A 14,309-nucleotide genomic window follows, 5' to 3' on the forward strand; every position below is an offset into this window, starting at 1 on the left:
TTTCCCACTAAGTCCTGCCTTTTAAGAAATGACTAGCTTATGTTTAGAGGGCTTCAAACTCATTCAGACTGCCAGAGCAGGCACAGAAGATACTGCCAAGGGTTATAGAGCCAGTATGTGTGCAGCTTGACTTAGAAGCTGAATTCTGTTATCAGTATCCCCGGAATAACCATAAACATACCTTCCTACTTGCCCTAACAGAGATCTGATGCAACTGTAGTGTTTCCACAGTCCATGCAGCTGATAGATTTCCAATCTGCCTTGCTTCTCCTCAGTCAACAGAAGCCAGTGGGCATTTGTAAGCCTTCTTCCTGAACATGAGAAACCAGAATCATGGGCAAATGTTGTGTGAACATATCCTCTTAACACATGGAGTCAGCATAAGGAGAATATGCCTTGAGCTTGTAGTAACCATGGAAGACTCTTTTGTTACAGTGCTGCTTATAAGGTATCAAATTAGTGCTTTTATGTGATGAGATATATCACTTTATATGCTAGTTGTTCAACATAGCATTAGAATAACAAGGCTTATTAAAATAACACGTACTTGCCTAAGGACCACATCACACATTTTCCAGTGTACATTTAAGGTGTTTTAAGTGCAAAGGCAAAGTGAGTATATGAAACCCATTCACACGCATGTGTCTTTACTGGATAGGAATTTTAGTCAAGCAGTTGTGATCAACTGTTAATTGGGCAATCAGGTGTTGATTGTGCAAAATTGATACCTGGGTTTGGCTATGGGTGACATAAAATTGCTCTTATACTCACTGGCCTGCCAGCTCTCTTTACTAAATTTTATTTCAATCTCTGTGGGAAAAGAAATATTTCTAGAGTATACATGCTAGTAGTGGTCATGAAAAATCTGTCTTCTTGCACAGGGTGATTCAGAGCCTATTTTGACGTATTTGTAGTATTATGCAAAAGTGACATTCAGGACCTGTAGCATCCTTGTCAAATGCATTGTTCAAACAGGAACACATGCTATAATTTCTGTATAAAAGATTAGACTTTCCACATTTTCAAGAATCTAACATGTAAATTATGTATTAGCCTCCTCTCCACCCTCCTCCATTTCTCAGTATAAAAAGGAACACAGATTTGTTCCAGCTTTTGCAAGTTGCTCTGGCTTTCAATCAAGTCCTACTGGGAGGAAATAACTACATGTCATCACTGCATTAAGGGCCTGGTAGAAATGTGTCTGATGGCTTCAGATTCCACACTGCATTTACTCCAGTAAAACTGACTACCTAGTGGCTCTCTGCTTCCACATTTCAGAAGCTTAGGTTGAGTAATTCTGTATGTATTAACAGTCACTACAGTAGTTGCACTAATGGTTATCACTATTGCTTCCCAGGTTCAGAATCTAGAAAAAGGGAATTAGGTAGAATTGATACATTAATTAATTCCATCTGTCCTTGCTATGTTTCTAAGTACATTTCACTCTTGGGATACTTTCCCAGGCTGCGATTCTTGCATACTTAAGATAGGATTTGGATTTAAATTTTGGACAGGAAGAATGTGCCTTAGGTCTGGATGATGCCAACCCCCCCTCTGAAAGTAGACAATTTCAGGGGAGGATGTGTCAAAGGGTCTAGAGTGAGTGTTATTAAGTAGAGAAGATCTGGTGTAATGTTCTGTGGAATAATTACTGTTCATGGTGTCTTTGATAGGGCTTCAATAACAAGTGCATAAATCTGTAATGGCATTTGGTAAAGATGAATCAACTGGAGGAAAAAAAAAAGAGAATTTCAAGCAAAGAACGAACGGCAAGCATTCTAAGTAGATGAAACCGTGCAGAGAAGTAGCAAGCCATGCTCTACAACAGACAGAGACAGTCACTGGCTCTATGGCTACCCTTTGGCAAAAGTGTCCCTTGAACGGGTCAAGCATGCCACTAATTGGAAACTTCATACACACAGGTGTTTGATATAAAGATATCTATCCAGGTTCTTGATAGCACGTTTGCAATTAAATCCTTATACATAACATTGAACTTATTAAATATTAACAGTTGTCTTTAAAATTTTGTAATTTCATTGCATAGAACATTAGACATGAGAATCATTTTGCTGTTACCCAAGGTGAATGGAAGCTCCTATGGGTCACACCAATGAACTGTTGTTCTTGAACATGCTCAGCGTGGATGAAAGACGGGCAGGAAACAGCACAAACAAATGGGAACTGGAGCATCTGTACACTTACTGAATTCCTTACAGCAAAAAAAGGAAAAAAAGCAAAGGAGCTGTTTCACAGAGTGTTCTTTCAGCTCTTGCAATTTACTGTGCAAAGAGCTCCATGCTGGCAGGTTTACCAACATGCTGTTCAAGTAGCTCCTCCATCTTTCTGAGCATGCCCACCAATAATGGCTTAAGGAGGACTCAAATTGCACAGTAGGACGAAGGAGGATGGCAGAGGCAAGCTCTCCTCATCACACTGGATTGTGCTCTTGATAGCCTTCTGCACCCTATTGCTTCTGCCGACAACAGCCCATATGCTAACTCAGTACAAAGTTAAGAGATTAATGACGTATGATACTAAGCAAAGAAAGAGAAAGAGAAAGACAGAGAAAAGAAAGAAAAAGAAAAAAAGGAACCTCACAAAAATAATAAACCAAGCCCTCAGTTTCTGGGCACTGATGAGGTATACATGTAAATAAAAGTGAAATGATTAAGGCTGTTGTTGTTTTTAAAAAAAAAATCCCAGGCATACATAAAACAATGCACAACATTAACAATGAAAAGCACTGCCATTTGAATGCTTTAGAATGGCTTCAGGATGGCTTTGGGTGGCTGATAGACATGCCTGGCCAGCATTTGTATCAGTCAATAGCCAGTTCGCACTGCCTTTCAGTCCTATGGCCTCTTAACTCAATAGTGAAACAGTGTTAGGTCCTAGTCAGAGTTCCCTTCATCCCAGACTTTCCATTGCAGGGATGATGAGAGGGAACAAACACTGGAGGGGGTGGGGGTTGATGGGGCAAACTGGAATGTGAAGGAGAATGGAGCATCCAGCTCCCAGCCCTCAGTTCAAGCACATCTTGAGGAGTGGGAAAAACCTATGAAGAACTAGAGTTAAAATTCAGTAACTTTGTGTATAATCCTAAGAGAAGGCCATGGCTCCCAAAATTAGATGCTAGGCACAAATGGAACTACAGTCATAGGTAGGTTCTGGAGTCCCAAACCTCTCAAGCGACTGAAAAGAGGCATACCTGTGTGACAAACCCCTCTTCTCTAACTGCACCTTTTTATGTACATCTTCTCAGTCTAAGAATCTGCCTTCACCCCTTGAGGCTTACACAACACAGATCACCAAATTGACAACAGTGGCTTCGAAAGTCCTTTGTGACTGTTGGCTCAGACGTCTTCAAAAAGCATCTTATGGGATCCAGAGGCATAAATCTGTATGAACAGCTCTTCTGTTTCATTCTCTGAGCCTAGTGGTTTTCCATGGTTTCAAAAGCTTGATAAGACAAAAAAAAAATCACAGAAATATATTTATAATATTTCAAGAATTGGGGGAACAGAGTCCCCAAGAATATATCCTGAAAAGCTAGAGTGTGCATCTTTTATATACAATGACAAGTGAATAATGTCCCAACCAGTTGAGGAACTAGTCCAACCTTCCTCATCCTGGTACCCTCCAAATGTGTTGGACAATATCTTCCATGAATTGCACAAGTACAAGTACATCATACCATGCTGTCTGTGAGTGATGGGGCTGTACCTCACCATATAAGGTGAAGGCAAAGACTGAAACAGCTAGAAAAGCTAATCAGCTAGTCAAAACTGAACAATCAAGTAGTAATGAAATTAGTTGCTTCTACCTGAGATGCAACACTTTCATATATTGGAGTGCTCAGGATAGTAGACATGAAAGCACATTTTGCCAAAAAGGCCACAACTTTTCCATCTCACCTCTTTGCTCAAACCTGGAGGTATACCCAGTTTCATTCTGTACATTGAAGCAGGAAGTGTAAAGAAGCTACGTACTTACCTCAACAGGGGTAAGTTCATTTTCCCCTTCCCCAATTAAAATATGTGTAGCTCCTTTCAGTGAGCTATTTAAAATAGACAAAAACCAGAGCCCTGCAAAGTGATTGTTCTATAAACGCAAAAACTCTGATTGAGTCCAAAGGCTAGGATCAGCCCATCGGAACAAACAAAAACACCCTTTTCGTCTCTTGGAGCTACTGTAATCCTGGACTACCAACATTCTGGAGTGGGAATCCAGAGATAATACAGGTAGTTCTCACTTACCGACCACTTGTTCAGTGACAGTTTAAACTTACAATGGTGCTGAAAAACGAGACTTATGACTAGTACTTGAAGTTGAGGCGGTCATAGCATCCTTGCAGTCATGTGATCGCGATTTGGGTGCTAGGCACATTTATGATGGTTGCAGCATCCTATGGCCATGCGATCGCCATTTGCGATCTTCACAGCCAGATTCCAACAAGCAAATCAATGGGGAAGCCAGCAGGAAGTCACAAGCTGCAGTCATGTAATGTTGTGCTTAACAACCTGCGATGATTTGCTTAATAACCCCAGCCAGAACTGATGTCGTAAGTAGACGTGGTCATGTGACATCATGCTTAACAACTGTGCTGCTTAGTGATGGAGTTGCTAGTTTTGATTGTGGCTGGTAAGTGAGGACGACCTATATAATCATCACTGACCATGCATCTCTCAATAGCTTTTCAAAGGTAGGGTCATTTTGTATATTTCCATGTTACTTTCTTGGTGGAACTCAATTCAGCAACATACAAAACAACTTCCTTTTCTTTTTGGAAATTGCAAGAGCCTTTAGAGGAAAACACAGTGAGAATGACATGGGTTTGCTGCCTGTGAACTGCAAAAAGGCTGCGGATGCTTTAGGAATATCATTGCTGCATAATGCTTAAAATTAGATAGAAGTGCTTTCTTTTAGCTAAATGGGGTAGATGGGTAGCCATCTGCTGAGGATGGTTTAGTGGATTTCTGCATTGAGCAAAGGGTTGGCTTAGGGGCTAATCTGCCCCATCATCGTGCCCCAGGGCCGGTATGGCCACTGACCATTTCTCAAGGGCAGGAAGACACAACACCATCCTCGTGCCCAGCCCAACAGAAGACAACCTCTCTCCGTCTTTTCCTGCTATGCATCAAAAGTGGTCCTTTACAAGATATGTCAGCTCAAGTGGTGCTGCCTCATTGGCCTGCTGTGCTTCGTTTCATTGAAGGCAAGACCCTCAGCTCAAACAGGCTACTGTGTGCTATGGCAGGAATGCCCCCTCCCATCTGGTCACTGCTTTGTTTGTTTTAAACAAGCCCATTGATGAAAAAACAGCAAAATAATGGATTTTTAAAAATAAATACTAGGAGATATTGACAAAAGTTCTGCCATTTTCTTCTTCTAGGAAAATGGAAAAATAAGAAAACTGGTCGTCTCCTCCTCCTCCTCTTTTCCCCAGTTCAGAAAGGGTAAAGAAGCAGGGGAACTGACTGATCAGGCTGTGGTAAACGCGGTCCAGACAGAACCTCAGGCCATCTAAATGGCCAGAATGGAGGAAGGGTTTGAAATCTGGAGAGGTTTCTTAAGTTGGCTTCATTTCCAGCTGGCTTGACGCAACAGTCAAACAGCTGCAGGCTGCAGTGGGAAAAGCCCTAGATTTATTTATTTAATTTGTTTATAAAACACATTTCTAGAGCTGCCTGACTCCAAAATGACTCTGGGCATCTTACAAATTAAAAAAGGCAAGAAATATCACCAAATCAGAAAGGAATGATAATCTCCCAGACGGAACAATAAAAGCCCTCTTCCTCATATAACACCCAACCTAAAGAGGCCCAACAACCACCCAAGCCAAGGCCTGGGGGAAAAGCCAAGTTTTCAAGGTCATTTAAAGGCAGGCAGGATAGGGACAGTTTGAATTTTGGATGCTGTCCCAGAGATTAGGTGCTGTGACAGAGATCAGGCCCCTTCCATTTCATACAATCTATGGTTCTATGGCTCAATGTGCCCAATAAAATTAAAGAGAAAAAACTCCCCCGCTTAACTCTTTCTTGTGCTAATCGTTATCCTTACTGTTTCTTAAAATATAATTATTAATTGGATGTCTTTGACAGACATTTCCACAGTTCTGCCGGCCTCTTTCAGAGTCTTGGTTTGGAATCTCTGATTTACAATAACTGAGATGCAGATTCATATATGTGTATCAGCTTGCAGCACATAAGATGTAGTAGATAATGGACTCCCCTCCATTGCCAGTAACTGCTCCTGGCTTTAATGATGCTCTAGTGAGAAATAAAGAAGATCCCACAAGCTCCAAATCTGCTCAGCCCTGATATAGACTATAAGGGCTCTGAGTAATTTCTCTTATTTTGTGCAGCACTCAGTATTTAAATAAAGCCTCAGTTAAGAGCACTAAGAGATTCTCTTGATTCAAAATGGCATAATGTACTTAACACAGGCAAATTACCATAAGCTAAGCAGGAAATCATATCTCTGGATTGAGAACTACCACCACCATCACCACCTATCTTCAGGGCTTTATCTCATAGGAACTGCCTCTCAGTCACTCCTGATGAAAGCCAACTATTTGATTGCATTTCTACTCCTGACACAATGTGGCAGATGTAGAAACAGAGGCAATTCAATAGATGATACTCACTATTATACCCAGAGTCCAGAATGGCAAATGAATTCCAATGGATTCTTCATAGGTTTTTCCAGTGCAATGATGAGATATCACTTGTTTCCCCAAACACCTGCTGAATCAGTGGTGAGAGAAACAAGGAAAAGAAACAACTGTTGGTAAAGAGAAGGGAAAATCTGAAAAAAGGAAGGAACATGGAAGTGTAAGTAGAAGGATGCTCAGATGAAGCAGCAATAGGATAGCCTGCTTCAGGGTACATGGGTCAATTTAAGATCACTGATGGGAACAGAAGTTCTGTCAAGTAATAAATAAGAAATTTTGGGGCTCTGGCATTTCAGTGTGTTGACATGGCCCTGGCAGTTAGTAATAAGAACATTGCGGGCTGGTGTATGGAGGGCCCAGTGTGACTCACCAAGTATTGTACTCTCACCAAAACGATGTGAATTTCTTGCCAAAAGCTGATACGGCTGTTGGAATAAAGAGAAGAGAAATCAGTGCCTGAAACCATCTGATACAATATAAGGTTGGGTCTGAAGCTCTATCTTCTTTTAACCAGATCTTCAGCTTATACAGACTATTTTTTCTAAAATATTGATGTATGACCTGTTGGCATCCATAAAGCACCTCCAGGTGGTTCATAGCAATATCAGTGCAGTATAGATATAACAGATATGGCAGTCAGTAAAAACAATTAACAAAACAAAAGTGCTGGTGGAATTAGCCTGTCAAATGAAAATGTGATGCACTTCTAAAGCTCGTGTGAGGCACCTTCTCAGTAGCAACCACCATACTCTGAAAGACCTTGCCTCCCCTGGACCTTGAGGAAAGCTCTGAAGGGTTAGTTATTTTGCAGGAAGCTTGGGTACTAATGGTGGGTAATAGAGCTCCCTTTAGTTAACCCAGTGTTTCTCAACCCTGGCAACTCGAAGATGGACTTCAACTTCCAGAATTCCCCAGCCAGCATGCATAGTCCACACATCTTCAAGTTGCCAAGGCTGAGAAACACTGAGTTAACCAGTACTGTTGGGTTGGAGTGGTGGTTTTGTTTTTTTGTATCTTTGTGTCGGTTTCTTTAAATCTTATGTGCTTTGTTTGATTAGAACCACCCTGAGAGCAAAAAAACAGAAAGGTCATACAAGGTTGTATTAAAAAAAAAGACTAAATAAATGAGACAATTGATCCTCTTTTGGGAGAGAATTAAACAACCCAAGAAGACACTAGCTTTTGTACCAGACAGCGATACACCATTTTTGGTGACTGAGCACTGAGTAGGACTTCAGAGATGAAAAGTCAGTGATGGTCCTTCAGAGCTCCTGTTCCAAACAGTCTATAGTTTCAGAGATTATAACAAGCACCTTGCCTGCTAACAAACAGCAGCAGCACAGATGAAGAGAGCAGATGATCACCTGAAAAGTGAATGCTTGAAAGCACTGTGACTCAGAATTCTCACCTTCTGTCAATTTGCCTGCTTGTTCTGCTGCCCCTCCTGGCAGGATTTTGGATAAGACACTTTCACCCTCTGCTCCTGGCTGTCCAGCTGCTGCTCCTGTCGATAAGGATGCTCCTGTTGCTTTAGGACCCAACTTAATGCCTGTGAGAGGAAGTGGTGAAATGAATTGATTTGTATGAATTCAGTGAAATGTATGTCCTGCTTTATCACTTTGGGCAGGTCCAGGTAACAGTTTGTAAAATTTTACTTATCTTTACTCTCTATAGAAATATAACCAGTCTTGTAAAAAAATGTAGTGGCAAGCATTCATTTGTTCATAATACTTATATCCAATTTTTCCATACAGAAAATGGTACTCACAGCAAATAACAACAAAAGAAAATACATAAAAAACCGAATTCATTAAAAGCCCAATTAAAATAGATTTAACATAATAGACAGAAAAAGATACAGTTTAACAACCAAATATTCAATACATCTATCATTTAAACAGTTCAAAAGACTAAATAGAATATATGCACCTTGATGTCCTTTCTGAAGATGGAAAGATGAGAGACCAATCTGAACTCTCAGTGAAACGGATTGCACAGTGTGAGAACAAGTCAAGAGAAGTTCATGTCCCATCTGCCCAGTAACCTGCCCTCTGTAGGAGGGGGCATTTCTTGCAGGCACGTGAAATAACAGGAAGTTATTGATAGTATTTCCCAATGAAAGTAGCATTTTAAGTTGAGCTAAGTGAAGAGCAAGCAATTTATTCTCAGCTTTTTAAGGAGGATAAGACCTTCCATTCCGCACTGTTCATAGGAAGGCTACTTGTGACCCCTTTACAATGACTTGCACAATGCTAGTCTCCTGTGAATTAATTCTGTATGAATTGGCATGCATTTTGAGGCCGACAGTGACCAAACCTTTCCTTTCTTCTTGATCTTGCTCAGGGTGTTTTGTGATCATTTTGGAATTCATTTTGAAAATAGTAAACAGAATCTGACCCCACTTGCACTCTCTCAAGAAAGGCACACAATGGCAGGTGCTGAAAACACCTGCCTAGGTGAGAAGCTGCTCACTAACCTCCGGCTGTCCCCTGGGGCTGTGTCTGGGGTGCTTTCCCCACCTGTGGCACTTTTGTGGTAGGCTTGGATACATCCGGCTGTTCCGCTTTAGCCTATAACAGGAAACAGAAGTTTCATTCGTTGATTTAAGAAAGCCTTTTTTCATCCTCTGATTTGGGGGATAACAATGTGTGTTAGGAAAAAAATGATCATAACATGAAACCTATCTGCTGAAAACCCACCTAGCAGCTTTGTCGCTGTAATTTTAAAAGCTGACTCATCTTTGTTATTTCTAATTAGTCCTCTACTCATCCTAATTCTCTATAGATCCCCTTCCCTCCAGTGTTTCTAAAGTTTCTGTAATTCTAGGCTCTATGACAGAGCAGGGTGGCTTTTTTCAGACGGCAGCTCACGTTAGACCAGCAGGTGGCAAACTGGGGACCACTTTTCAAAAAATAGTGGAAGGCAGGTTCAAGCAAGGCCAGGTCAAGAAACAAATATGATGTAAATGTATTAAAGTTACTTAACTGAATACAGGTAAATATCAGCATCCTCTGTATATTTAAATATTCTGACCTGTCAAATTAAAAACTGAATATGGTATTGAATCTTTGAGGCCCTCTGGGGAATCAAACCCCAAACTTGGAACCGCTGAAAGCAGCCCTGTGGCTGCTGGCTATGCTGTCCTGTCAGCCCTTCAAGGTGGTCCAGGAAACCAGAAACATGAGTGCTAACACTACCTTTATTGTAAGGTCACATTAACAGAATCTTGCAAGTCTGAAAGCCTTCTCCCCTCCCTTGCCTTTACTTTCCAGAGAACTAGGGAGGGTCCCTTCTGAGATGCTTTCTCCATCCCCATTCCTTCTGTGGGCTGAAATACTTTCTGTGGGCTGAGATACCTCTTGTCTGATCGTTATCATCTGACCGTTGTCCTGGCTGCAGCTCTTCCTCCTGTTTCCCAAGTTTCTCACAGCTCCTTACATCTCCTGACCTTTGACTACAAATGAAGCCTCTTTCTTTCAGAAATCTAGGGAGTTGGCCTATTCCCATAATTTTGTTCTATTCTTTTCCTATTTAATCTTTTTTTACTTCTCTCCAAAGGCCCTGCTGAACAGAATGTTTCCTCTGTAACCTCTGAGACCATGATTAACTCTTACAATCCATCCATCAAGAAGACTTGCCTGGGTATAACATATTCATCTAGAGTGTAGAATGATTTGTGCAGTCCATGAGTGATATTTGTTCCATTTGTTTTTCACGATATTGAGATGAATGCACACCTTTGCTACTCTAGAACAGATCATTCACACTTTAATGAAGGGCAAGACAACAAGCAGTTAGCAGTGATGGAATGATCATCCATCTCTTGTTAAAGAAAGATGAAGTGGTACTCACTGGTCCTGCTTGGTGAGTGCTAGGTTGTGCTTGGGCAGTCGGCTGTGGTTTGCCTGTTGGCTGAGGCTGAGGCTGAGCAGGCTGTTGTTGGGCTGGCCGCAAGGAAGGTTGGGCTTGGGTCCCCAGTGGTGGCTGTGGCTGCTGCTGTGGTTGTTGCTGCTGTATCCTAACCTGCTGGGGTTGCTGATGAGAAGGGCCTGCTTGATGCTGTTGCTGAGGTTGTCTGCTTGGTGGTTGCTGCTGCTGCCTAGACGGTGGTTGCTGCTGCTGCCCAACTTGCTGTTGCCTGGGTTGCTGTTGCTGTTGCTGCTGCTGCTGCTGCTGCTTTTGCTGCTGCTGCTGCTTTTGCTGCTGCTGCTGCTGCTGCTGTTGGTGAGGCTCAGATTTTGGCTGCTGAGATGGCAGCCCATGTTGCCTCTGGGATTTTTGGGACTCTGAGGTATGATGATAGCCAGATGGCTGTCGGGACTGCTGGGGATACTCTGAGGAGCTGGAAGGATAACCTTGCTGTGTTCTTGTATCTGATTGCTGAGCCTTCTTCTGGGAAGTGGGCTGTCCATGTCCACGTGATTCATGGCGGCCTGGATCTCTTGGGTGTTGTCTGGATGATCTCTTGGGCAGATCATCGCTGGAGTGGCGGGAGGAGGATGAATGTCGCCCATAATCTCCATGGTGCTTGTGATCTTTGGAAGAAGAGTGACGTGGGTGGGAATAGTCATCATGATGCCACAAGTCTTCATCTGGGGGCTCATCGTAATCATGATAGGTGTGTTTAATTGGACCTCTCTTCTGAGAGGATGAGGAATGGCCACCATAATGCCTCATCCTCTCTGAACGAGGTTCTCTTGGTTTATCAAACCAGTCCGTCTCCTCCTGGCCCAAGTGGTAGGCTTCAGAAACCAAAAAAGATCACAGTGAATCCCCTAATCCAAAGCTAGGAATGTATTTCTGATTGAAGCCATGCAATGAAATAAAGAAGAAGCTTATCACAGGAATACAGGATATGTCACAGCAGCCACTCAGAAAATATAAAAACAGAAATCTCAGCACAGAAACACACTGAACAAGCAGTGAGCAACATCAGGACATGCAACATGCAACATGCTAACATAAAACCACCAAAACAAAAAGTGAAATCAGGATAAAGGCACATGGGAAGCAAATGGAATTTGTGGCATTTTCTTTGCAAGTATGACCCACTTGTGCATGCTTGGTGGTAAGTCACTACAGGTAGTTATTACCTTCACTGTCTGAAACAACACAGTGTGAATCATCCACGATGTAGCCTTCTTCATGTTTGTAAGAGTGGGTTCTTGGCACATCTTTAATATGTTCTTGTACATCAGGCAATGAGTGACTAGAGCAAAACTGGGAGCAACTGTCTCCAGCAGATTGAGGAAGAGGTCCACCTGAGGACCGTGATACACCCATGGTTTTCCCCAAAGGACTGATAGGACTTTCTTCTTCGGAAGTTTGTGTGCGAATTGGAGGTCGCCCGCGACTCTGACTCATACTAAGGGAGGAAGGCTTTGAGCTTCCTTTCTGAGGCCTCTCCATGCTCTCTCTTTCATAAGACCTGCTTCTAACTTCACGACTTGACAGTTTGTCTGATACATATCCAGAGGACCTTGATCGCCCGCCACTATATGCTCTGTCATCTTCTTCCATTCCATCTCTGCTGGATACACCGTAGTATTTCTGCTGTTCATATACATTTTTCTTTAGGCCATAAGTGATATCATCTTGCATTTTCTTTGCTCTAGATGCTATACTGCTGCTACTGACTGATGTAGTCGTTGTGTAGGAGGCCAGATCTGATTCTACATCTTTGGCTTCTTCTATAGGGGAGAATTTGGAGATCTTCTGCTCCATGCCTTGTTTCCTGTGCTTACTGCGTTTGGAAGAGATGACAGCGGGGGCCAGATTTTTTGAAGAGTGTTTCTGTACTCCCATACTTGTTCCATGCTTGTCTGGTCGAGAGGATGGCCTATAATCACTGTCTCCATAGTAATAAGAGCCAGAACTACCTGATACTCTCCCATTGCTCTCTGTGCTTTTAGGATAACTTTTCCCCCGATGGTCAGGACCATGATGATCATAAATATCCTCTTCAGACTCCTCTTCTCCTTTTGAATAGCAGCAAGGCCTGCTAGAGACATCTACATCTGCTACCTCCCTCTTTTCTTTGATAGGCAGTCCATTGCTGCTGTGTAATGGCAAATCCCCTTTCTGACCCTCTCCTGTGCTGCTCTCTTTGGTTAATTCACTGATATCATCAATCATCACATAGTTCCGAGGAATGTTTTGCTCTAGATTGGTGTATAAAGAGTCGGAGGAATAGCTGGTAGAGGGACTTTGTGCAGTGCTGCTCCTGTCTGCTGGCCTCCCTTCTGGGGCCTTGTGTTGATCGTAGCTGCTGGTCACTGTTGCGGTGCTGTAGGTCACTTCTGGAGTTGCAGCAGAGATCACCACAGTGGGATTGCTAATGACTTCATAATTGGTCAGGATCTTCTGCTCTAAGTCAGCCAGCGAGGTCTGCCGTGGCTTTTGGGAGGTCGTGTGGGTGTCTGCATGAGTCTGAAGAAGAGCACTCTGGGCAGGCTGCAAGGGCGTCTGGCTGGGATAAGCGGTCTGAGCTTGGTAAGGTGGGCAGAAGCCTTGATGGCTCTGCAGGCCCAGTTCAGACTGATAGCCAGTGCTTGGGGTGAAGCTATGTGCCTGGTATGTCGTTTGGGAAGGATAAGCAGGCAACTGGCTTGGCTGGAAATCATTCTGAGTGGGACCGCTGCTTGTTGGAGGGTAGTATGGAGACTGAAATCTTGTTTGCTGGAATGTAGCTGGGCCTGGTGCAGCGGTCTGGACTGAGGAGTACTGGTATGGGGTGTAGGAAGTTGTTGACGTATACTGGGTGCTGGAAAATTCCGCATACTGGTTAGAAGGGGTGGTGCTGGGCCTTGTCAGGAGACTGCCACTCTCATAACCAGAGAGGCGAAGGTTATTTAGTTCGCTGTCGGACATATAATCTCGATTCTCTCCCAGGCATCTCAAATATGGATAATCACGAACATTCCGATCCTTCAGCAAAGATTCCTTTCTCTGATTGATCCCCAGTTCCAGGTACTTCAGCTTGGCGTCGATCTCTTTCTCTTCTTCATCCAGCTCTGCTTGTTTCTTCCTCAGTTTAGTGGATTCGTGCTCCACCAGCCTTAAGTCCCGGTCAAGCTCTCTGAGGAGGCTGGCTTTGGTCACTTGGATGGGCTGGCCACCAACCCCCTTCGGCATGAGGCCAGGCATGTACATCTGTGAGTGAGCTTGGCTGCTCAGAGGAAGCTGAGCTTCTTCTGGTGGGGGGCTAGGCAGGGTCCGCTTCACTTTCCGAGTGAGTGTGTTGGACTGCAAGGTTGAAATCTAAAAGGCAACGGAAGCTGTGGTTAAATGTCAAGGTACTATATGTATGGGAGAACTCACAGCGATCTTTACTTACTGGGAGAGGCGGGGTTGATAACTTAACCATGGTCTGCACTTTTTCCCAAGGGCAAACCTGTAAGATTAACCCTACTATTAATATTTTAAATGTTTTTAATATTAATATTTTGATCTTTTAATATTCTTCTAAAATAAACCAGCACTCAATTGAGTTAAGCACTATCTGGCAAGGCTCTAATCTGGCCAGTTTATAAGGTCTGTTGGTATTTTCTTAGGAGTAAAATGTATGAATAAAATGCACTCGATAAAAATAATTCCTAATGTAGGAGACAAGTATTTCTTGATATTCAAACAT

At 42.8% G+C, this 14,309-nt stretch overlaps 1 protein-coding gene across 1 annotated transcript in view; it reads right to left on the reverse strand.

The window, feature by feature from the left end:
* Positions 1–7,060: 7,060 nt before the first annotated feature.
* Positions 7,061–14,309, reverse strand: part of BSN (bassoon presynaptic cytomatrix protein) — a 215,656-nt gene continuing 208,407 nt past the window's right edge. Inside the window, exons 7-12 of the mRNA XM_063292864.1 lie at positions 11,770–13,936; positions 10,881–11,418; positions 10,529–10,775; positions 9,153–9,246; positions 8,085–8,225; positions 7,061–7,101 (exon numbers count right to left, since the gene is read on the reverse strand). Coding sequence (XP_063148934.1) covers positions 7,061–7,101; positions 8,085–8,225; positions 9,153–9,246; positions 10,529–10,775; positions 10,881–11,418; positions 11,770–13,936 — 3,228 coding nt within the window. The remainder of the gene's footprint in view (positions 7,102–8,084; positions 8,226–9,152; positions 9,247–10,528; positions 10,776–10,880; positions 11,419–11,769; positions 13,937–14,309) is intronic.

Source organism: Candoia aspera, chromosome 2 (assembly GCF_035149785.1).
Source record: "Candoia aspera isolate rCanAsp1 chromosome 2, rCanAsp1.hap2, whole genome shotgun sequence".
In the NCBI taxonomy this organism is placed as follows: domain Eukaryota; kingdom Metazoa; phylum Chordata; class Lepidosauria; order Squamata; family Boidae; genus Candoia; species Candoia aspera.